Genomic DNA, 23,070 nt, shown 5'->3' on the forward strand with positions numbered 1-23,070 from the left:
CTCAGAGTGAGGAGACGTCCGACCCCTCGCGCGCCGACTTCGGACATGTTCTCCAAACTCTGCCGTATTCTGACCTGCGGGTCCGAGCAGGACTCTGCAGCATCACGCAGCACAGCCAGACTAAGCACAAACGTGCGGGCTCGGCTTGGTATGCACCCGCCGTAGAGATCCTGACAGGTGTCCTCCCCCCCCCCCCCCCCCGTGCGGAGTCGTAACACGGGACACTGTGGCAGCCTGTAGCATGTGAACAGGTGCCACAGGCTTGTGTAGTCGGACAGGGCAGAGCAATCCCAGGACGGACTACGAATCTTACCGGATGTTGCGATATTTCAGGCGTTGCCTATGGGCATGGAACGGATGCATATTGTTCCGTTGCTGTTAAAGCATGGCCAGTTAGCAGACTATTTGAAAGTTACCCAGGTATCCATGACTCCTTGATAACTTTATTCAAATCCCGTCAACCCATTGTCAGGCGGCAATCAAGGCCAAAAAATGAATCATTGTCGAGTTGTATTTTTGTACTATCTGGTCTTCGTGAACACGAGTTACAGATGTAACGCCGTGAATTGGCTTTCAGTCAATGTTGTGCAAGGTACGATGATGTAATCAAATAATAAGGCATGGAGAAGGATATTTACTAAACAGAGAAATTTTGTTGTCTAGAACAGTTTTCCACTTAAAAGTATACCATTAGTTATTAGTGAGCTCTTTTCATCATAACTGATACTTGCTTAATATGTCAGCGATATATACTTATGTACATGATATATACTTGATGCTATATAATATGACATATACTTGCTTAATATATCTTGCTTAATGTCAGCGAGGGGGACTCCTGCGCCGATCAGGGCCCCTAAGTCGACAGGGGTCTATACGTCGGTCGGACACACCAGTGCCGCCAGTCGGCTCCGTGCTGACATAGGCCTGAAAGCCCAATTTCCAAGCAGGGACACAGCCGGTACCAGCAAATTGCATTGGTTGGGACCCCAGGGGCTGTCAGGGGCCTACAGTGCCTAACAGGTGACCTTGTGTTGGCAAGGAACCTCAAGTCGGCCAGAGGCAGAGCTCTAGGAGGCCCGAAGAAAGCCTGAAGGCTCCAGCGGTACCGACGATCAAGGGCCCGATTGAATGGCCCAAGAATACGGCGGGTTGACATGCATGTACCTCAGAAACCAGAGGGCTTTAAGTCTTAAGGGCAGGTCTGTGGCCTGCAATGAATAATCTTCAAAATGGCCTTTTCAGTTTAAAACTTCATACAAATATGGACACTTCCCTCAGGTAAGATACCGCCTAGACAGGTGTGAAGCTCGCAGAAATGGCGATGATAGCAATGCCATTTAAATTAGGTAAAGGAACCGCTTGGCTTTCTCACGAAGATAGCTATCATTGCTTGGCTCTCACAGCAAAGAAGCATGAAAACGTATCCAGCGTGCTCAGCAACCGGAAACACATCATATGTACGGTAAAATGCCGTGACAGTTTTTGGGACGGCGATCCGGAAAAAACGCGTGATTTAGCGTGAAGAGTGTGACTGTGTATATAACACACTTCTCTGCTAAGGAATCAATTTAATAACGTCAATTTCATGCCGTCAAACCCACGAAAGCAAAGCACACAATGCTTGTGGGATGGTCGCAGAGGGTGCAACCATGCGCACAAGATGTCATTGTGGGAACACTTTCCACCGACGATGTTAATCGATCGTTTGTAAAAAGACATTTGTGGTTCAATTCACCGCTTGACGGCGCATTCTTAAATGCAGCCGGCCTGCACGCAACGTGATGGCCAGAATACGGCGGCACGGCAGAAATACTTACTCAAGACATTTACTGGCGCGTGGATACAACCATGCGCCAACGATGTCATTGTGGGAAGACTGTCGCTGGGAAATAAAAATCACTTATTGGCCGGCCTAAGTTTTTATATTAAAATCACACGTTGACCGACACGGAGGCGACTGTTCGGTGCCGGTGATCTCTAGCTGAAATAGAGGAACACACTGTCTTAGAATCTGGAATCGGTGCAAGAAGCTCTCTTGTTAACATTTGAGATCACGGCCCTAAAAGTGGATGTCCATAACGTGACCTACAGCCAGACCTTCCGGCCGTACAGCGTTTCAATCGGGCCCTTGATCTTTGGTCCCGAGGGACTCTTCGGGACCCTCTTGCAGCCCCTCAAACAGGGCTCCTGGTGGCTCGGGATCCTTGCCGACACAGGACCGCTGTTAGGCACTGTAGATCCTTGACAAACACTAGGGCCCCAATCAGTGTAAATCGCTGGTCCCGGCTTTGTCGCTGCTTGGAAAGTGGGCCCTCAGCCCTTACTGACACGGAGCCGACTGTGTGGTACTAGTGGTGCCTGACTGAAAATGACCTGACCTGACCTGACCTGACCAGACCGACCTGGATCTTATCGACTCAGTGGGTTTCCGATCGGCGCAAAAGGCCCTCTGACTGGCATCCGTGGGCCCGTTCCTGCAGGCGGGGGACCCTGAACAAGACTCCGACCAATCCCTCGTATCCTTAGGCCATTCAATCGGGCCCCTGATCGTCGGTACCGTTGGAGCCTTCAGGCTCTCTTCGGACCTCCTAGAGCACTGCCTCTGGCCGACTTGAGGTTCCATGCCAACACAAGGTCACCTGTTGGGCACTTTAGGCCCCTGACAGCCCTTGGGGTCCCAACCAATGCAATTTGCTGGTACCGGCTGTGTCCCTGCTTGGAAATTGGGCTCTCAGGCCTATGTCAGCACGGAGCCGACTGGCGGCACTGGTGTGTCCGACCGACGTAAAGACCCTTGTCGACTCAGGGACCCTGATCGGCGCAAAGGTCTCCCTCGCTGGTTTTAAAGTGTCCGGCACTGCGAGCTGGTGACCCTCAATACAATCTCCGGTCGGTCCTTCGGGCTTCTCGGGCATTTAATCGTTAGTCCCGAGGGTTACTTTGGTCCTTTGAAACCTTTGAGGAGGGAACACGAATTCTGCTCCCCCCTTCCCCCCTCTGCCTGTGCCGCTGAACGAGCCAGATGTTTGGATTGAAGCAATCTGAGCTCGATCTTAATGTTTGATCACACCACGTGACTAATGGACTTTCGATTGCCAACCTTGGTCGTTAAAGTGTTCGGTTCTATCATTTTTGGCTCACACACCTGCTCCGCGCCGACTGTGCCAGGATGCGCCAAGAACCTGCGGCCAAGGCCCGAGATGCGGGTTAAGTCAACAGGCGATTTGCCTACGCTGCACAATCCATTGCTCTACGTCATTGGGAGTCGCTGTTGGACACCAACGGGCACCGAATAGGCGGCTGAGGTTTTGGGCGCAGGACGCCATGAGATAATATCACGCTGCATGCACACAAAATGTAAATCCAGCGCCATCACAGCCGCCGTCACGCCTTCCACCGCCACTGATGTCACTGTCGCCACCGGAGGCGAGGCAGCCCCTGTCGCCGTTGTCTCGACAGCAGCCACCACTTTGCGAGACCATCTCGAGTGATCACAGGGGCCGGAGATACCAGCAGTTGCACCACCAAATGCACCGCTGAGAAGGCCAACCAGGTAGTCTCACTGCTTGCCGACTTTCCCCCTCCCCCCCCCCCCCCCTGATCGGCAGCACAGGCCTGTGTTGGGGTCAGGGGCACAGCCAGTCTCTGTAGGGAAAAGCTTACGATTGACTAAGGTCTCTTGCTGTTGAAACGCCTTCGAAAACAAACAAAAACCGCTGGGTAAGTCCCACTTCATCAGGAATAAACCGCTGGCTTTAAACATTTCATAATAATTAAGTAGAACTTTTTTAAATCAGACGTCACTCAGGGGCTCTACCGAAATTTCACTGGGTTGCATATAAAAATATTGCGGAGCCCATGAGCGTAAATCGTCGAGCAAAATGGGGGCCATACATTTCCGTTGATATGACAAATCATGCCCGTCTTGAATATCTGACTCTCGCTGCAAATTCAGTTGTGAAAAAATGGGCGATATAGCATAGTTTGACTATGCACGTTCGCATGGAACTCCGCCCCCGGCGTCAGTCTCCATAGGCCCGGCGGAGTTTACGTCACGGCTAGCATTACGCAGCGGCCAACGGATTGACGAAAATAATGGCGTTTCCGAAAGAAGTGACTTTTACGCTTTAGGACATTAATTCGTGCATTTGACAGTCCGGGCGTATGTTTTATCTAGGCAGTTGCAAGACTGTTAACAGGAACGGATAAACAATGACAGAAACGCAATACGGTGTCGGAATCTGGTTGAAGAGTTGTAGAAGTGAAGGTAGAATCCCTATTTTGTGTTGTACGTCTCGAGAGGCCTTACGGGCGTCTGTTTAGGTCCCCTCGAACATTGCCCTGGTCAGCTCGGGACTCCTTGCCAGCACAGGACTCGCGTTAGGCACTGTGAACCCCTGATCACCACAATGACAGCTTATTGGCTCAGGAGCCTCGACCAATGCAAACAGCTGGCCATGTCCTTGTCCCTGCTTGCGAAATGGACCCTTAGGCCTAGGCCGATACGGAGCCGACTGTTTGGTAATGGTGGTGCCTGACCGACGTAGAGGCCCTCGTCGACCCAGGGAGGCCCGATCAGTGCAAAGGGCCCTCCGAGCAGCATTTGAGCATCCGGCCCTCCGGGCGGGGCCCGTGGACCGCAGCGTGACCGGCGTTAGGACCTCGTGGCTTTTGCCGCTGAGTACGACCTCTGGGCAGCCATTAGGGCCCTCGAATCGGACGTTCGATCGTCGACCTCGGGGGACTTGAAGATCCCTCAGAACCTAAGGGGAATGTACTCCTTGTGCCTTCCCCCCCCCCCCCCCCCCCCCCCCACTCTGCTCACGCCACTGGTTGAGGTCCTGCACAAGGACATGCTGTCCGGTACGAGGGCCTTGAGCAGGCCAGTGCTGGCGTCGTAGCGCTGGACTGTGACCGGACCGGCACGCTGCTGCCGTCGCACGCATTCGCTGTCAGATGCCATACGCTAGTAAACTCCAGGCGGCGTACCAGCTGGGCCGATCCAGACGATGGTCTGGGGTGGCCGAGCGGACACGCAAATGGCGCGCAGCTCCAGGAGACCATGCGCCAAGTCAGACAAGCTGGCCCATCCCCCGCCCAGGTTAGATAGGGTCACTGGGTCGGCCGCGCAGGCCGCGGGCCGCCGGCGCCCGGACCCAGCGCGGGCGCGGCCACGCCACAGGCGCTGATCTCTCAGCAGCACGAACGGTAGCGGTATGGCAACACAGGACTTTTCATAACGGCATGACAGGTTCTGTGATCGAGTGGTCAGGTCTTAGGGGACCTGGGTGCCGTACTCTCCTTTCCCATCAGAGACGGATTTAGGAAGTACATAGAAGCAGATCCGAGTGACACATTCTCATCCAGCAGCGGCAGAACCGAGATCTTCACCCACTTCCTCCAGCAGTTGCAGACCCAGGCGCCGCAATTTACTTACCCGCAGCGGCAGACGCGGGCTCTGCACTCTCCCCTCTAACAAACGGTAGGCCTGAACGTTTCACTCCGGAAGCGGCTAACTTGGGTATGGTCTGCCCCCCCCCCCCCCCCACACGCACCAGGAAGGGCAGACCAGGACACTGCATCTCAGCTGGATCAGAAGTCCATCCGCTGTCTACAAAATAGTTTTACTATTGGCAGTAATACATTGTCAGGATTCGTAGGCTTCTAACATGTAAAGGACACGGTAGTCGCGGCCAACCCGGCTAAAGCGGTCAACCCAGCGGCGTGGCCTTCCAGCCCATCCAAGTTAGGGAAGAAAGTAGGCCAAATCTAGTGGAAAACCTGCTTGTTGGCATATTTTGGGGCTAGAATGGGTAATTCTTCACTGCTCAGCCCCTCCCCCCTCCCCCCAGCTCATTTTGTGAGACCTCATCCCCGGGTCAATCCCTCACTTGACAATGGTTGCAAATGGGCACTGAGTTATATTAAAGTTACAATGCCCCGCGACAGCCTTCCAATGACGTCAAGATGAGGCCACTACTAGCAAATGCAAAAGCTACACTTCCCTGTGGCCCCCAATACTGACGGGAACAAGCCAGCTGTGGGGGCGTGTGGTTTGTACCTCTTGTTCAGGTGATTGGGAGGGTAGAGACGAAATAGGGACAATTTTAAGTGTGGTTGAGATGAATCTGCAGTGTAACCGCAGTTTGGTGGTTATAGAAGCAATTTGTCTCTTGGGTGTCTTGGTTCAACCCGATCTGCAAACCATGACTGGATGTGAAAATGTTTGGGGAGCCTGAACCTTGACCTTTTCTCAGCATATTCTAACCATTTGAATCCTAGGGCAACATGAGTTGCTCTAAGATAGTGTAAGAGTCTCCTATGTGGCAATTTTTACCCCAAATTGTGGAAGTCTGCCCCAATATGTATTTTGATGACTTTCATTTGTAGGGTCATTTAAATTTGCCAAGATTTTGGCAGACTGAGGCTTAACCATGCATTTGTTGTTTTTTTTTTGTTCTATTTAATGATGTGTTTCAAGATGTACCTGTGTGCCCAATGAGTTGACTTTATGCCTTTAATGGAAACCAAATATTCAACATTTACTACTTCTTGATGGCATGGCATGCAGGTACCTGTTCAAGATAATCTGATCTAGATACCCTGCTGTAGTTTCTTAAGCTTTTGAATGATTTATCAAATGAATTTAAAGAAATAAACCACATTCTGAGCCCTGTGTCTTTTTAAAATCTAGAAGATAATGGGTAAGCATTATTTTGTGTGTGGCAGGCACACCATTACTATTCAAATGATAATACCTTTGCATGCAAAAGTGTTGTATTCAGGATGGATGTGGGCAAACTGAAAAGAAGAGGAAATTTAGTGCTGCAAAAGTAAGGTGTTCTTAGATCTTGCATGCATTTCTCAACACAGGTATTGCTTAAGATATGTTTAATGAACAAAAGCACATTGTACATTTGGCTCCAAATTTCTCATGCCTGTTTGTGGTTGTCATTGATGCACTTACATGCACTGAACTGATTCATCTAGAACTGTAGAGTAAGTCCAAATAATTTGTTTTGGCTCTTGTAGAGGAGAATCAGTCTTTCCAAGTTTCCACAGTCTGAGCCAGAATTGGTAATAAATTGGAGATAGCTGCATGCTGATGTTTTGGCAAAATGTTATCAGTAGGATATCTAAGAACATTTTACTGATTGAGGTAAATGAACAGAACAGCAGACCATGCTATTGGCATTGAATGCCTAGAGGAAGCAAACCAATGATTGAGTCCAAGTTACTGAGGTGATAAGGTTGTTGACATCTTCATGACATTACATTTTTTCAGTTTTCATATAGCTGCCAGCCATGGGTAACATAATGGGCAAAGCAATGGAGGAGAACTTCAATAAACACAAGAAGTTCATGATTGAGATGCAAGGTGTTCAGGTAAGCATTTGTGGGTTGAAATGGATGTTAGAGCAATGGCTTGACAGACATAATGTGATATAGAGAAATGAATGTGTTGAAAATTACTGCAAACCTTTGTATACTATTTACAGTGGCATGCCATTGTTCTCCAAGGGAGCTCCAAGTTTTCATTATGCTCATGGAATTGTTATCAGTGCACTCCTCACTACAATTTGTGTTGCCAACAATGCTGATGTAGTATAGCAAATGCAGACAGACTACAAACCATTAATCCAAACTTTGATCCTTTTACCATGGTAGCTGGAGCGGCAGATCCACATGCAGGATCAGATGCGGCGGAGGATGCAGGCAATGGAACTGGCCCGGGCACGAGAGATGTTCTACTGGTGGGCGACATTCTACGTGGTCGGCTTTGTCGGAGCTGTGGCAGCGTAAGAACTGCATGTTATTCCCATCATAGCCAGAGTGTTGTGTCGCGAGTTTTCCGTGTTAGCGCACTTCTGCGCCATCAGCAGACGGTTATGCTGCTTGCGTGCAGCAAGACCGCTCGACGCTGCCGCCCCGTGTGCTGCACGCGCTCAACGCTGCTGTCCTGCGTGATGCACGTGCTCAACGCTGCTGTCCTGCGTGCTGCACGCGCTCAGCACTGCTGTCTTGTGTGCTGCACGTGCTCAGCACTGCTGTGCAATGTGATGCGCGCGCTCGGCACAGCTGTCCTGTGCTGCACGCGCTCAGCGCTGCCGTCCAGCGTGATGCGCGCGCTCAGCACTGCTGTCCTGTGCTGCATGCGCTCAGCGCTGCTGTCCTGCGTGCTGCACGTGCTCAACGCTACTGTCCTGTGTGCTGCACGCGCTCAGTGCTGCCGTCCAGTGTGATGCGCGCGCTCGACGCCACTGTCCTGTGTGATGCGCGCTCGACGCGACTGCCGTACCCAGTGATGTCAGCGAGAACGTAACGACTGCGTGTGGTGCAGGGCCCGACGCACCAAGAACCGGACGGCGCTGTTCCCGTTCTTCCCGCTGGCGTTCATCGTGGGGTACCAGGCCGACTTGGCGTACGGCACCAAGCTGACCCGCATCAGAGGTGAGTCACTGCGTCTGCTGGTGAGGTAGCTCGGGTCGCTGGTGCTGCCCTCTCAGCAGACCTCCCCGTTTGGGCGGGTCCTCGCCTGGCCGCCGGCGTCTGCCCTGCCGCTCGGAAACTGTCGCCAGCAGCTCCGGCTCCAGCCAGCAGCTCGTGCGGAGGGCGGTGTAGCTCAATATCCGGCAGAGCTGCGGATGTAGCTGTGACTCAACACGACTAAAAGAGCCGCTTCGCCACATGGCACGCTGCCATACCACACTTCTGTGTTGCCGCATGGCGCCGGTATGGCGTGAGGTAGTCTTGCGAAAGTGAAAGATGGTTTTGAAGGCGTTTTCCAAGCACTTTGTCGTTGTCCTGTTGAAACGCATATATCTGAACCCCGGGAATAGACTGGAGTCATCTGGTATAGACTTTGCCGATTCCGCGGCTGTGATCTCATCTGTCCTCTTTTGCATTCACTTCTCTCCTCCATTGCAATCGATTTTGGCCTTGGCATCTTTAGGGTCTTACCGGCCGGACAGATGGACAAAACCGTCATTAACTTGGAAGATGTAGATATCAAAAGAAATTTAACGTGCTTTGTTTGTGTGTGCACGAGATTCAAGGCCCAGAAGGTGATGTGCACCCTCTGATATATCACCCTATGATTCTTAGATATGACCCAAGCACAGAGCATTTTACTTTTCTGCTTTAGATTTTTATGCATGCGGAACGAATAAAATAGTGGTCAGTGTCTGTTAAGCTTGATTTATAAACAGTATGCTGTACCGCCCTTGCAGCCTGCTGAAGGAGCTCTAAGTGCCAGCTGTAGAGGCAGATTTCTGATTGTTCTGATGGTTTACTGATGACCATAGTTGATGACTCGCAGCGACATACGCTTTCTGCTGTGTTTCACCATTCCCGCATCGGTCGTCATCGGGGATTGCAGCAGGCAGTGCTGAAGCAGCCATGCACGCATGAAAGCCGCGAAGGAGGTTTCATTGTCTTGGGGCTGTCGACTCTATTTCGCAGTGTGTAGCTTTTTGGGATATGATGTATGCAGTATGTCGCAATAACCTGAGATTCCACTACCACCTCTGTCTTGGGTTGATGTATCACTGAGTAACTGTAGCTGATTTAATTTCCCCTGCTATGTCTCCGTTCCTCCTCCATCGTGTACACCCGTCATGTTGCTGCCCGTGGGATGCCTGCCTCTGATCCAGCGCGTCCATGTGGCGTACTGCTGACCCTGATGCCTGGTCCGTCCTCTCGGCCTGCCGCGCGCCGGCAGCCCTGATGTCCCGCCCTCTCCGCAGCCGAGGCGGAGAGCATCCTGCAGTCGGAGCCCGAGCTGGTGGAGCCGCCTTCCGGTGTGCCCACCGCCTCACTCATCGACGCCGCCCGCCAGAAGATCAAAGACGAGAAAAGGTACTCGCGCAAGACGCGCGACACGTACCTGTAACCCGGCGCTCGCTCCCGGCCCGTAGTCTGTGGCGTCCGCGGGGCGCGCTAGGGCGTCCTGCCGCTGCCTGGTGGCCGGCCGCCGAACCACTGCCTGCCTTGGCCGCCGCTCGGAGCGTGACCAGCCGGCCGAGGCTGGCGCGGGTGGGCGGTCCGCCGGGCCTCGTGTGTCCAGGACCGTGCCTTGTGATGTCGCGTGTCTGCCTGCGTCCGTCTGGGTCTGTGTCTCCGTCTGCATCTGCCGCTCCGCCCTTGTCCGTCCCCGCAAGTCCGGCCCTAGCGACGCCGGTCCCGACCCGCGCCGCCAACACCGTCGCCACCGCTCTGGCCCCCACGACGGCCGGGACGCGAGGTCGCGGCGTGCTTCGGTGGCTTCTGTTGACGGCGCATGGAAAGGTCGGTTTGGATAGGCGGCGGGTCTCACTGCGCCTCCACGCGTGCGTGCGTGCGTGCGAGCGAGCATGCTTTCTTGTCGCGTGCTTTGTACGGATGTGTTCGTCATTCGTGGGGGCTGCGACTGTTCAGCCGTTGAGCAGGCTAAGCGGGGTCTCAAGTTGTGAGCTTATATCCCGTGTGAGCGTGCGTCGCCGATGGCTGTTCGGGAGGCCTGATCTGACTAACCCATCCAGCTGACTGGCGCGGAGGCATAATATGAGGTACAGCCCAGCCGCATGTGTGCGGTTGGCGCGCTGTTGTGGCCTTGTATTGGCTCGGTCTAACGACTACTTATTTTTAATGCTCAGAGGTCGTTTGACTGCAAATTGTTGACGTGTACGGTCGTCACGGCCGGGTTGTTCAAGGCAGGCTGGTTGCTTCCATCTGCAGCGGATGTTGGTCGCTTTTTTAGAAGCCTTTTGTCGTTGGATTCGAATTTTTACCAATTCATGTTGGAGCATTGAGGTGGGATTGTCGAAGTAGCTGCCTTACATCGCACGTCTGCACATGATGCCCTTCAGCCATGCGGCGTGGATTATTCTGAAGTTTATTTAGAACCTGTTACTCTGGTTGGATAGCTCAAATGCGTGTTGTTGCGGGACAAAGGTTACGAGTGGGTCCTATATGCGTGTGGATATATTAGTAGTATCTTACAATAAGAGCATACCTGGTACTGAGTTCTGGCTCTGAACGGTAGAGGTAAAGCAATACAAACACTCACAAACTCGATGAGACCGTGCTGCGTTGACGCGTCGTCGGGTAACGGTTGTGGTGCCGACCACGTGTAGAGGAGCGTAGCTCTGCCAGACTGAAATATATCGCCAGTCGAGGATACTGGGTTGTCTAGCCGCGCGTGTCGCTGCCCGTGTTCGTGTCCAGGCGGAAGTTGTTTCGTTTCAATCCGGATGTCGCCTCGTGTTCTCGACAGCTTAAAGGCGTCCCCTGTCCTGTCCTGTCCACCCTGTCCCCCTGTTAACCCTCGGCCTGATAAGGTAGGGGGGGGGGGGGGGGGGTGGATAGATGCAACCCCACCCTAAGGTTTTTTTAAGAATACCTCTCCGGCATATTTTTCAGTCGCGCCGAAATTTTCAGGAGCCTGTCCGACATTCGTTGCGCGTACTTCAAGACCACAAACGTGTTTCCAGCTTTACTGGTTTCGGAGCAGCGGCGGTTTTAGACTGCACGTTGGTCCAGGGTCTTAGCGGGCGGGCTGGTGGCAACCGAAGATGCTGCGGAAAGCGCGCGGCGGGCCAACATTGTTACATTAACGGAGCTATTTATCATAAATGTGTATCCAAAACATGCAGGCCTGTTTAACATGCCTGAACATGCCTGCTCAAGTTGCGTGTCGTCACAAGGTGTAGTCTCATAAGTATAGCATGAAGTGGAAAAGCACGGCTTTCTGGAAAACTACGTTTAATGTGCCATGAGGTCAATTATCAACTTGACAACAAACAAACGGGTACAGATTGCACGATCTTGTTAAAACCATTCGAGTGATGTTTTCCGCTAAGCTCCATCTTCATTACTTTGGAAACGCTGGGGAGGGGGGGTACATCAACTATCCCCGCTATCAGCCCGCGATAAGAAAAGCAGCAAATCAGGGCGAGGGTTAAGCTGCAAAATCACTGCGCTGGAACCTGATGGAGACCGCTGTATTCCTTGTTCCTGTGTCGTGTTTGTTCTTGTCTCCACCCACGAAGCCGGCCGTGTGGTTGCTGCCGGTGAAGACCTGTGCTGCGCCATACTGACTGAGAAGCCCGTCCCGAAGCCAGTGTCACCACGCGACCCTCAGGTAGGCGAACTCTCTCCACCAGTTATTAGCTCGACTTTTTTGCTCGATGGCAGCAGTTTTGCACTTTTTGTCAACGAGAGGTTGCACCGGCAGCTTGGTGGAGTTCTGTGGTTTTGAATGGAGGTAGAATCCGCGAGATGCGTGTTGTGCATGCATTCTAACATCAGTGCATGCTTTCGGGACACTTTATAAGGACAGTCATTTTTGTAGCAAGTTCCTTGCCTTAAGAATTGAGGATGGGGCCCGGTCATTGCAGGCTTTTCTAAGAATATCGGAAGCAGAAACCGCTCGGCGAATGCGCCCCTCCACCCGCCGATAGCTCTGCCGCGCCTGGCGAGAGGAAACATTCATCAGGAGGCCTCGCGACCTGGCACGTGTTTATTCATTGGTTTTACACTAAGCTGAATCAACTCTTGAACCGAGGCGGGCGTACTCGCTCTATTTGCTCCCATGCATAGGCTCTGGTCATGGCCGCCGGGGGTGCGCTGCAACCCGTGCCGCCCTTCCCGAGAACGCGCGGACTCTTGCTCCAGTGGCATGCCATGCTTACCTGCATGTTGTCTGTGTGCCTCCGTGGCGCGCCGCGTCCCAGACGTTGACCGTCTTCTCTGCATGCGGGCCTGGTGGGGTGTGGCTGCATGCCCATTGTGCCCGAGCCGTGACGACGCTCGCGCTAGACGCGCTTGCGTGGTTGGCTTGGTGTCCCTCTGTGACCCGCTCCCTCCGCTCACCCTGCCGGCCTGCGCTGGTGGCGTGTGTGAACTATCCCTGCCAGCCGGGCTCGGGCTTGCATGGAGCGTACCTGGGCTGACGGCCGGTCCACCTCCCATCGAGCTGGGGTAGTCAGATCCTGACAGAGGACGCTGGAGGCATCATGGCAGGTCAGCATAGCAGGGCGGGAGTAGTGTGAACCCTGATACCACTGTACGGCACGTTTCTGACATTACGCTGAGGAGATGGTAAAGCCCTCCAACGACCCTGCTTCTCATGGACAAGGGACTATATATATATATATATATATATATATATATATATATATATATATATATATATATATATATATATATATATATATATAATATATATATATATATATATATATATATAAATGGCGCTGGCTAGCCATGTACGGAAATCTCACTCGAAATGAACCTTAAGCAAGGCAATATATATATATATATATATATATATATATATATATATATATATATATATATATATATATATATTTGCCTTGCTTAAGGTTCATTTCGAGTGAGATTTCCGTGCATGGCTCGCCAGCGCCATTTCAGCGCGCGCCGCCCGCGTGCTGCCACCTGGTGGTTAGCGCAGCAGTGACGCGTTGCGTTGCGTCCGCCTCAGTATGTCGGCCGTCATCTGCCGCCCGGTGATCGTGCTGTTACAGGGTCCGGTCCCGCAGCTGAGCATTTGGAGCGGACCGCCGCCCAGAGCCGGCGACCGGCCGCCCCAGCGCGGCGTCGGCTGACGTCACGGGTCGCTGCGGCCGGCATCGCGTCACCGCCCCCGCCGTCGCCGCCGCCGCCGCTGCCGCTGCTGCCGTGCCAGACGGGACTGGAGGCGTGCGTTCTAGCCGCGCATGCTTGTGTGCATGTGTGTGATGTAGGTGCGCGGGGGATAGAGCGTGCACTGTACCGCGGTCGGTAAGGCAGATGAAACCTGTAGGGGAGTGACCGAAAGCAATTCGCACAAAGATGTTTGCAGCTGTGTACAATACAGCAGTGAACTACTGCTGCCAATGAGCTTGAACACTTGGTCCTTGAGAACGCACAACCCGACGAACTTCCTGTAGTAATCAAATCTACGGCCGTCAACATTGTTGTATAAGGTTCTGAAACGCCACATAGCTATCCTTGGGAAGGTACTGCCGACACTCCTGTGGCGCTGGTGAGGTCTGGCCACAGGCACAGTTTTGTTTCATCCGTATCTGTTTCTCTGAACGTGTGCCGTTTACGCGGGCAGAACACCGACGGCTACTTCAGTTCGGTGAGCACGACGCCTGATATCCGCTGTGGGCGGCGGACTGCGGGGCCGCTGTGCAGGCCAGCGGCCGACGCGAGGGCGTGCCAGCACGGAGGGGGAGGGGTCGCTCTGGCCGTCCCGCGGCGAACTGTCGGCAGTGTCGGCGGCGATCCCGCCTCCAGCTGACACTGTGCCAGGCCCGCAGGCATCCACTGATGGCATCTGTTTGACCCATTCTTCCAGCCACCACTCAGGTCCGAGCTACATCCAGCCGCTGACAAATACTCGTCATGCACCTGCTCGCCGATTCCCACGGGTTAGCTGGTACCGGGCACCATATCAGCTTTCGTGTGCGCAGTGCGGAGACGCCGTCAGCTGAGGCGTTCCAACAGAGTCGGGCCGCTCTCCCGGACGCCCGGGGAACTAAACCGTTTGACAGCGGATGGTAGCGCCACCTATGTTCAAGTACATCATTCTGCCACCAGGTGTACGCGGCGCGCTTGATTGCTTGCACACCATCGTTGGTGTCGCTGTACCGGACTGTACTGGACACAACGCTCTGCTTAACGGGCAGCAGCGCCTCCCAAGATTCGAAAAACGGAGGAATGTTTCGGCTGCAGCTTTCAACATAAATGCCATTCATGTGCAGAAGTGGCGTGCTTGCACCGTATCATGGCATGCATACTATTGCCTGCCTCTTGCAATAACCCCACAGTAGTACTGCGCTATCCGCCGTATCACTTCGGTTCTGGACGGAAGTGGCCTAAACCCTCAGTGGCCGTGCTCAGAACGGAAATCGACAGATAAAACGCCAGACGACGGCAAACAAACGTCAGACGACGAAAATGCATCGCAACTTCTTGGGTCGCCTCATCGTGCGAGACGACGGTGGCGAACCACCGCTCGAGTGGGGTCTGTTTTCAACGGGCCCTGGTGGGAAGGTTGACCTCGCTTCGAACAGTTTTGTAACTGCTAGTGTCAGAAACTCGAGATAGCTCTTGGCACATGGTGTTTATGAAGATCCCAGTGTACTACCTGAGGGACAACGCAGCTCAGCAGGGAAAGCGTCGACCCCACCGCGGTTTGGCGTGGGAACTGAGCGTGGCTGCTGGCCAGGAGCTTCATGTCCTCGCTGAACCCGTTGCGGGAAATTTTGACGCTCAACGACCCAAGCCCTCGAGTGCGCCGTCGAACCCCAATAGCACGAGCGCACCAGGGAGCGTTTCCAATGACGCTGCTTTGATCAATCGACGTTAGCGTTCTGTGCAGACGCCGTGGGCACCTTAATGGAGGTGCGAGCGGGCCGGGGGACACGAGCGGCCACATCGGACGACCATCAGCCGCCCGGCGCACGCCGTGCCCGCCAACGACCGGAGTTCACTGAATGCCACGAGATGAAGTGTTCTTGCAGGGGATTGCACAAGGCCAGACAGGAAGATCAGCTCCACTGCGTCTGATCAGAAGCGTTGCGCGCAAAACAACCGTGCGCGTACATCCATCGAAAGAAGTTGTGCTCTTGCATCGCATTTTTATACAAAGTCACATCGGCACTAATACAACAATTCGCATATGTATATACACGCAACAACAAAAGGATTGAGTGGGCGGGCGACTGCTGGTCGTCCCAGACCTAGCACAACACAGGCCCCGACTGCTGGTCGTCCCAGACCGGGCGCAGCAGAGGTCACGCACCGGGGCACAGAATAAATAACCGGAACACTAATAAATAACAAGCCGGGGAGGTACGATTCCAGAGGAGCGGTGTCTGAGCTGGGGCCGGCCCGGCGGGCGCGGCCAATACTGTTCGGCTGGCGGGCGGCGGCGGACGCGGCGCCCTACTTTGAACACTGCGCAGTGGCGTCCGGCGGCCGACAGCGGGCCGGCCTGGGCACCGCGGCGGCGACGGTGCTGGCCGGCGGCGCGTGCACCTCCACCTTGACGTGGGTGGTGGCGGTGACGGTGGCGGTGAGGCCGCCGGCCGGGCAGCACGTCTCCACCACCACCTGTGGCTCGACCACGATGTCGTGCGTGTGCCGGCCGGCGCGACCCGCCGACGCCTGCGAGCCGGACGACTCCTCCGAGATGGTGCTCAGGCTGAGGCGGCTCGGCGCCGGCTTCAGACGCTTGGCCGCCGGCTTGGCCAGCGAGGAGGAGCGGTAGACGCGCGGCCCGCGCACGCGCGGCGGCGACGGCTGCGGGCTGGGCGCCGCCAGCACGTCCCCGCCACCGGCCGGCCGCACCTCGGCCGGCGGCCCCAGCCAGCACAGCAGCACCGGCAGCAGCACCAGCCCGTTCACCAGGCCCAGCAGCACCAGTGACGCCAGCACGCAGAAAAAATACCTGCAACGGACGGGGTGGCGGTCAGGGGAGCTGTCGGGCGTCCACACCCGGCGGCAGGCCGCTCACAAGATACAGATGGGGGGGGGGGGGCGACGCGACGAGCAGCAGGGCCGTGACAGGGACACACGCGGAGGCAGCGGACAGACGCGGACGCTGATGGGAACGTCGCAGAGCCGACCCGGCTGGCGGTCGACAGACAGGGCCGCCCGCTGTCGCCCGCCGGCTGCGTCCGCGCAACGCTAATTTACGGCGCGGTGGGTGCGTGCCGCGCGACAGGGCCGGTATTGATGACCGGCCGACACAATGGCCGCCGCCGCCGCCGCCGGATCGTCCGCCGCCGCCGGCACCGCGCCGGCCGGCCGGCTCTCAGCAGCCGCCTCCAGTGACGGCAGCGGCGCCGCGTCCGTACGCCGCTGGCGTTATTGGTGCGTGCTCCGCGCGGCCGTTATTGGGGCGTGCCCGGCGCGGTGGGTGGTCGGTGGCGGCTGCAGCCTCCCGGCCGGATTTACATTAGCTCGGGCGCCGCGTTTTGAATGGAGGAGCGGGCTGCCCGGGGACACGGACGGCGGCACCGGCCGAGGAGTGCGACCGGTCAGCGGCCAGCACAGGCTCGTCCCGCCAACGGAAAGGCTAGACCCAGTGTCTCGAGATCAGATGCATTTGTGGGGATGGAACGAGACCAGACGGGGAGACACCAGAGACGACGTAAAGGGGAGAGCCCAGACAAGGCACTTAACATGCAACGTCCAAAATGGCAGCGCGGACCTCTCTTGCTGACCCGTGGCGACCCTTACACCACTCAGCTACACGACCACAAAAACGTCGCCGTACCCCACGCCCCATCCTGTCAGGGCGCGGACCGGACGCCGGCGGCCCGGCCGTTCAGACAGGACTGCGGCCTGGCAGCCGGCACCCGGCTCATGTGGCCCCCGCCGAGCCAGGGACCCCGGGGAAGGAAACACGCCTCCGAGAGCGGCACGGCGGTGCTGAGAGTCAGTAGCTTATGACCGGAGCCGTCACCGTGTACCTACAGAGGTCACCCTGGCGCACGTCCCCCAGGTCAGGCGAGGTCAGAGGGCTGTGCCGGAGGCCTGCACAGCGGCCCCAGGCTCAGTTCGTGACCGGACAACGCACATCCATGGGACCACCGCGGAAACGAACGGAACGTTCCGCTGAACAGCGAAGTGGTCGAAGAAGCACCGCGAGCGCCGGGACACCGGCCGTTTTTGCTCGATGCCGTCCGAATACCAGAAGCGCGCTGCTTCAGTGACCAAAGTCCACCACTTAGCAAAAGGGGTCGCAAAAACCAGGAGCCCGGCGCGCAAGTGGTCACGACTGAACATCTGGCAGCCCACGGTGCCGAGACCGGTACGTCCGCCGTGTTCGGTCGGGCGCCGTCAGCAGCTGCGCGGAGCTCGCGCAGCGCCGGCCGACCGCCGCGTCCGAGCCCAGCAACGCCCGCAGCGCAGGGCGAGACGCTGCTGGAGACAGGATCCAGAGGCAGCCGTCCCGCCAGAGATCCGGCCTTCTAGCGGAAGTGCACGGTTACGGCGTCTTGGACCTGACGACCGACCCGAGAAGTCCTCCAGGTGCTGCCCGCGTCAAACGCAGCCTGGCCTGGCAAGACCGCGCGCTGCCGTCCGAGACGCCGCGTGTGCCGGTGGAGATGGGGGTGAGCGGCCGGAGCCGCGCCGATGAGCGCCGCTCGCGCCCTTGACACCCCCTACCGCGATGCGAACAGAGAGAAGGGGGAGGGGGCGTACACGTACACGGCGAGCTTAATCGTCGAGCAGCGCTCCGAGCTGAGCAAAAAACACCGGCCCGCGATACAATAATCCGCTTTCAGTGATTCATGGCCCGGTTAATTGCGCGGACGGCTTGGTTTCCGCGGCAAAAAGGTCGGCGCGTTTGATATTGGCCCGCGTCCCGTGCCGACCGAACAACGGCAGGCCGCGGCCGGGCCGACGCCGCCGTCAGCGCGCCGCCGCTCACCTGATTATGAAGTCGAAGTCGGAGAAGGCCAGCATGAGCACCCCCAGCAACGTGGAGACACCGCCATGGAACACCGGCTGGAACATCAGCTCCAGACTGCGCTGCACCCGCGCCACCCGGTCGCCCAGGCTGGTCAGGAACCCCTGCAAACGGCCCGGGTCAGACACTCCTGCACGCCGGCCCGCGCCCGGCCGTCGCGCCAGCACCGGGCCGAGACGAACGAGACAAGCGATGTCACACGGCAGCGACATGCGCCGCGCCGTCGCACGAAGGGCGCCGCCTCGGGCCTGGTCCGTGCTCCGCTCCACCCTAGCGGCCATCAGCTCCGTCACGACCCGTCACGGACCGGACCCCCATACACGAAAAGCCTTTCAGGGCGGCCGGGCCGCGTGTCGCAGGGGTCGCCGCCGTCAAATCGCCGGCCGGCCGCGCTCAGCTCGTTTTTGTCGGCGACAAAGTGTCGGGCCGGGCAGGAGATGGTATCTGGGCGCCGCCGCGGGTGGGCCGATCGCTTGCGCCGGGGAGCGGGCGGGCCGATCGCTGCGCCGGGGAGCGGGTGGGCCGATCGCTTGCGCCGGGGAGCGGGCGGGCCGATCGCTGCGCCGGGGAGCGGGTGGGCCGATCGCTTGCACCGGGGAGCGGGTGGGCCGATCGCTTGCGCCGGGGAGCGGGTGGGCCGATCGCTGCGCCGGGGAGCGGGCGGGCCGATCGCTGCGCCGGGGAGCGGGCGGGCCGATCGCTGCGCCGGGGAGCGGGCGGGGCGATCGCTTGCTCCGGGGAGCGGGCGGGCCGATCGCTTGAGCCGGGGAGCGGGCGGGCCGATCGCTTGCTCCGGGGAGCGGGCGGGGCGCGCCGCAGGTCTCGGCGGCGGGGGACGACGTCAGGGACCCGGCCGCCAGAAGAGCCGGCATCACGGCCGGCAGATCCAACAGATCTACGCACTTTAGAACTGACGGGAGTGACCAATGAAAGGAGGAGCACCCTCAAGGCGGCGCGGACGAAGCTTTTAGAGAAACTAAGCTGTGCAATTGGCGTTAACACGCGCAAAACACGGTATAGTTACCGACGGACGACAGCTGTAATTCGAACGACCATCGGGGGGCTGGCATTCGCAAACAGGTGAATTGGTCACATACACAGCGCAGTCTAGCGTGTCGCGTACCATTGCCAGCATGTCTGGCATGCCACCAAGCCTCCAGCGCCGCCCGTCGGCGGTAGTATCTCGGAGTCAGACAGGCCACGTCTCCAGCGGACCGGGGCCGCTGTAGCGGCACGTGGACGGTTGACTGGGGACTCACCAGCAGTATGTGGACGGTGAACTGGGGACTCACCAGCAGTATGTGGACGGTGAACTGGACGCCGAGTCCGGCCGCCATGACGACGATGACGGCAGGCACGGCACTCAGCCGTAGGCCAAGGAAGCCCATGACGCCCAGTAGCTGCAGCACCGTCAGCCCGATGACGAACACCACCACGCCGGCCGCCCACACGTTCATCAGCACCACCGAGATGACCACGAACACGGCCACGAACACGCAGAGCAGCGCCAGCGCCAGGAAGAAGCGCAGGCTCACGTACTGCTCCCAGTACGTGAACGGCACGCCGCTGGGAAAGTTCGGCAGGCCGCGCGCCTCGAACCGGCGGCAGATGCGGCGCACCTGCTCGATCGTCTCCACGATGCTCTCCGTGCTGGAGAGGCCGCTGAGCGCGAACGGCAGCTGCGCGTACACCAGCGACTGCGACTTGGGGATCTTCAGCTCGACGTCGGAGGCCACGTGCAGCCACTGCCGGGGCTCGGGGCGCAGCTGGGCGCGGCTGGCGCTGTACGCCAGCGCGTCGTTGGACGCCCACGCCGTCAGGTAGTTGTAGAAGGCCTTGGGGTTGATGATGCCGTCCTCGACGAGGCGCACGTGCGGCAGCAGCGACTTGTCGATCGGGTAGTCGACGCGGCCGGTCTGCACGAGCAGCTTGAAGGCCAGCACGGCCTCGTCGGACGCGTTGCGGGACCAGCGCTCGCGGTCGATCAGGCCCAGCGCCCAGTCGCGGTCGAACGCCCGTTGCAGGCCTGCCGCCAGAGCGGGACGGGTTAGTGGCTGACCGGTGCCACATCTCGGAGGCGCTGTGCCAGGGCGGCGGTGACCAGGGCGGCTCCCACCGTACCACGTCCCCGGCGTCACGTCATCATCATTCTTCTGGTGTTGGACGAGGGACAATGCAGGAAGAAATGTCAGGCTCGGCAGCAAGTATACATTTGCAGGGGTTCGGGCAGACTGTTAGTTAATGGCCCGGACTGTGTCACGGTGCCTAAACTCTGATCCGAGCTGATCTGATCTGATCTGATCTGATCCACAATCTGCGTATGCATCGACCATCAGAAGGCAGCACAGGCCTTCGGGAACTGCCCCAGCGGACGGGCAGACGGCGGTCTGACACTCCGAGCAGCCCAGCCCCCATCAGAAGAACACACTCACCGAGCAGCCAGTCCCTAAACATGCCTAGCCAGAAGTCGGGCAGGCCGCCGTCATCGTTCTTCACGATGTTCGGCACCTCGCGTGAAGGCCTGGTGGTACTCGTGGAGCAGGCGCTGGTTGGTCGGGTACTCGAGGTTGCCCTGCGTCACAGCCACCATCTCAAAGAAGCCGAAGTAGCGCCGCTGTGCGTCGAGGAAGGCGAACTCGTCGGAGCGGCGCGGCACGACGTCGGTGAGGTCGAGGCCGTCACGCAGCTGACAGACACCCCAGACGGCGGCGCCGGCTGCCGCCAGCGAGGCGGCCAGCACGGCCAGCCGCACCGGCCGGCGCACCAGCCAGCCGGCGTAGTGGCGGCGCACCAGCCGGCGCAGGCCGAGCCGGCCGCACTGGCCGCGCCCCTCCGCGCAGAACAGCGCGCCGGCCAGCGGCGGCCGGCCCCGCGTCGCCACCAGCGGACCGCGCGAGCCCACCGAGTCCAGCGACTCGGCCGACGCCAGCCGGCTCGCCGCCGACGCACTCTGACTCGGGCACGTCGCCAGCTCGCTGGAGTCGCGCGGCGGGGCCGGGGCGGGGCGAGCGGCCGGCGAGGCGGCCGGCGGAACAGGCGGCGGTGGCGGCGGTGGCGGCGGGGACGGCTCGACGGTCGGCCCCTCCTGAGGCGGCGCCTCGGACCAGCAGCAGATGACGTCATACACGCGCCCCCGCCGCCGCCGCAGGTCCAGACTCATCATGGCCGGGAAGATCAGCAGGATGGAGAGCACGTTGAAGGCGATCAGGACGCCCGCCTGCCAACGGCACACGTTGATGTCATTCGCCGATGGTTAGCTGACCATTCGTCTCGAAAAGTCTGGCTAAAAACGCAGCATCTGTCCACGGTGTGCAGAATCGCATGCTACACCAACATGTTTAACTTATGTTACACTAGGTGCAGTGAACATGCTCCGTGTCCGTTAAGCAGAGGGAGTAGGTAAGCACAAGTGGTTACCTACTATATATATATGTATATTCATATATGCATACATATACATATATACACACAGATCCATATATATATATATATATATATATATATATATATATATACATATATATATATATATATGGATCTGTGTGCATATATGTATATGTATGCATATATGAATATACATATATATATATATATATATATATATATATGGATCTGTGTGTATATATGTATATGTATGCATATATGAATATACATATATATATATATATATATATATATATATATATATATATATATATATATATATATATGGATCGATTTAAGGAAGACTTTTGTTCTCGAGATCCACAACTTTGGATTTGTGCACAGCTCCTATCACTTCACTGTGTTCAGCGTTATAAAGAGGTCTGAACGCCGGCAGACACGCTCACCAAACAAGATCAGTTCAAGGGGGTCTGGCAGTTCTCCTGCGATGTGTTCGCTGTCTGACACGCCCATCAGAAGTGGCGATGACATGGTAATTACACCGGCGGACCGTGTCTCACCCCCGAGCGCATGTAATCTGGCTATCTTTTTTGCTGATCGAGGTGGCAGGACGCCGCGTCCTTCACGTTGTTTTTTTATCTCCCTCCGCTAGCCGAGGCCCGACCGATTACCTGAAGCGAAAAGTACCGCAGCGCTGGGATGGGCAAGATGGCGGCCGACATGAAGGCCATGACGTTGCAGAGGGACGTCAGCAGCACGCTGACGCCGGCCCGCTTCAGCACCTCCCCGACGTGCTCCTGCAACAGCGTCATCGGAGTCAGCCTCTGACGTCACGTCTCATCCGCTGCAGCGCATAACCAGACACAAAACAGAAAAACGCCGCCATTGTTCGCCTCCGAAGAGGCACAAAAACCGGCCAACAGTAGCGGCGCGGTTGTGATGAAGCCACTGGCGGCCCGGTCGGCCGTCCGACGGCGCGTTACCGCCGCTCGGCGTCGTCAGCGCGCCATTGTGTGCGGCGGCGAGGGGCGGGCCGGTCACCGGCGGCGGGCCGGGCCGACCACCCACCGCCGGCCGATATTGACACCCGCAGTGAATTACACTGACGTCGCCCAGACGGCGAGCATTTTTCGCGGCGCGCGGCGCCCCCCCCCCCCCCCCCCGCCGTCCCCGGACGGCGCGGCTTGGAAGGCCAGAAGGGCGCCCCCTGC

General features: G+C 57.3%; 2 protein-coding genes across 5 annotated transcripts in view; one reads left to right on the forward strand and one right to left on the reverse strand.

Moving 5' to 3' along the window:
* Window positions 1-5,997: 5,997 nt before the first annotated feature.
* Window positions 5,998-13,621, forward strand: LOC119090570 (plasminogen receptor (KT)). 4 transcript variants are annotated; one of them, XM_037213399.1, is made up of 6 exons: window positions 5,998-6,075; window positions 7,289-7,389; window positions 7,672-7,802; window positions 8,345-8,454; window positions 9,750-9,861; window positions 13,530-13,621. In XM_037213399.1, exons 2-6 carry the CDS (start codon window positions 7,309-7,311, stop codon window positions 13,546-13,548), a joined length of 453 nt encoding a protein of 150 aa, XP_037069294.1. In that variant the 5' UTR covers window positions 5,998-6,075; window positions 7,289-7,308; the 3' UTR covers window positions 13,549-13,621. The 4 variants fall into 4 exon arrangements, with proteins under 4 accessions (XP_037069294.1, XP_037069291.1, XP_037069292.1 ...); XM_037213396.1 differs by lacking the exon at window positions 13,530-13,621 and having other exon boundaries at window positions 9,750-11,163; XM_037213397.1 differs by lacking the exon at window positions 13,530-13,621 and having other exon boundaries at window positions 6,008-6,056; window positions 9,750-11,163.
* A 494-nt stretch (window positions 13,622-14,115) lies between these two features.
* LOC119089899 (protein patched homolog 1-like) overlaps window positions 14,116-23,070 on the reverse strand; it is a 34,319-nt gene continuing 25,364 nt past the window's right edge. Inside the window, 9 exon segments of the mRNA XM_037212704.1 lie at window positions 14,116-14,151; window positions 16,084-16,239; window positions 16,294-16,444; window positions 18,437-18,579; window positions 19,768-20,501; window positions 20,908-20,983; window positions 20,985-21,429; window positions 21,580-21,692; window positions 22,531-22,656. Of these exon segments, the coding sequence (XP_037068599.1) occupies window positions 14,116-14,151; window positions 16,084-16,239; window positions 16,294-16,444; window positions 18,437-18,579; window positions 19,768-20,501; window positions 20,908-20,983; window positions 20,985-21,429; window positions 21,580-21,692; window positions 22,531-22,656 (1,980 nt within the window).

The sequence above is a fragment of the Pollicipes pollicipes genome, unplaced genomic scaffold, assembly GCF_011947565.3.
Source record: "Pollicipes pollicipes isolate AB1234 unplaced genomic scaffold, Ppol_2.1 Scaffold_3087;HRSCAF=3621_pilon_pilon_pilon, whole genome shotgun sequence".
NCBI classification, from domain to species: domain Eukaryota; kingdom Metazoa; phylum Arthropoda; class Thecostraca; order Pollicipedomorpha; family Pollicipedidae; genus Pollicipes; species Pollicipes pollicipes.

Bases quoted from the DNA above. Each gene is read 5' to 3' on its own strand.
- LOC119090570 (XM_037213396.1), top strand. From the start codon at position 7,309: ATGGGTAACATAATGGGCAAAGCAATGGAGGAGAACTTCAATAAACAC. The intron at 7,390-7,671 runs GTAAGCATTTGT...TTACCATGGTAG, and splicing joins TTGAGATGCAAGGTGTTCAG to CTGGAGCGGCAGATCCACAT. The intron at 7,803-8,344 runs GTAAGAACTGCA...CGTGTGGTGCAG, and splicing joins TTTGTCGGAGCTGTGGCAGC to GGCCCGACGCACCAAGAACC.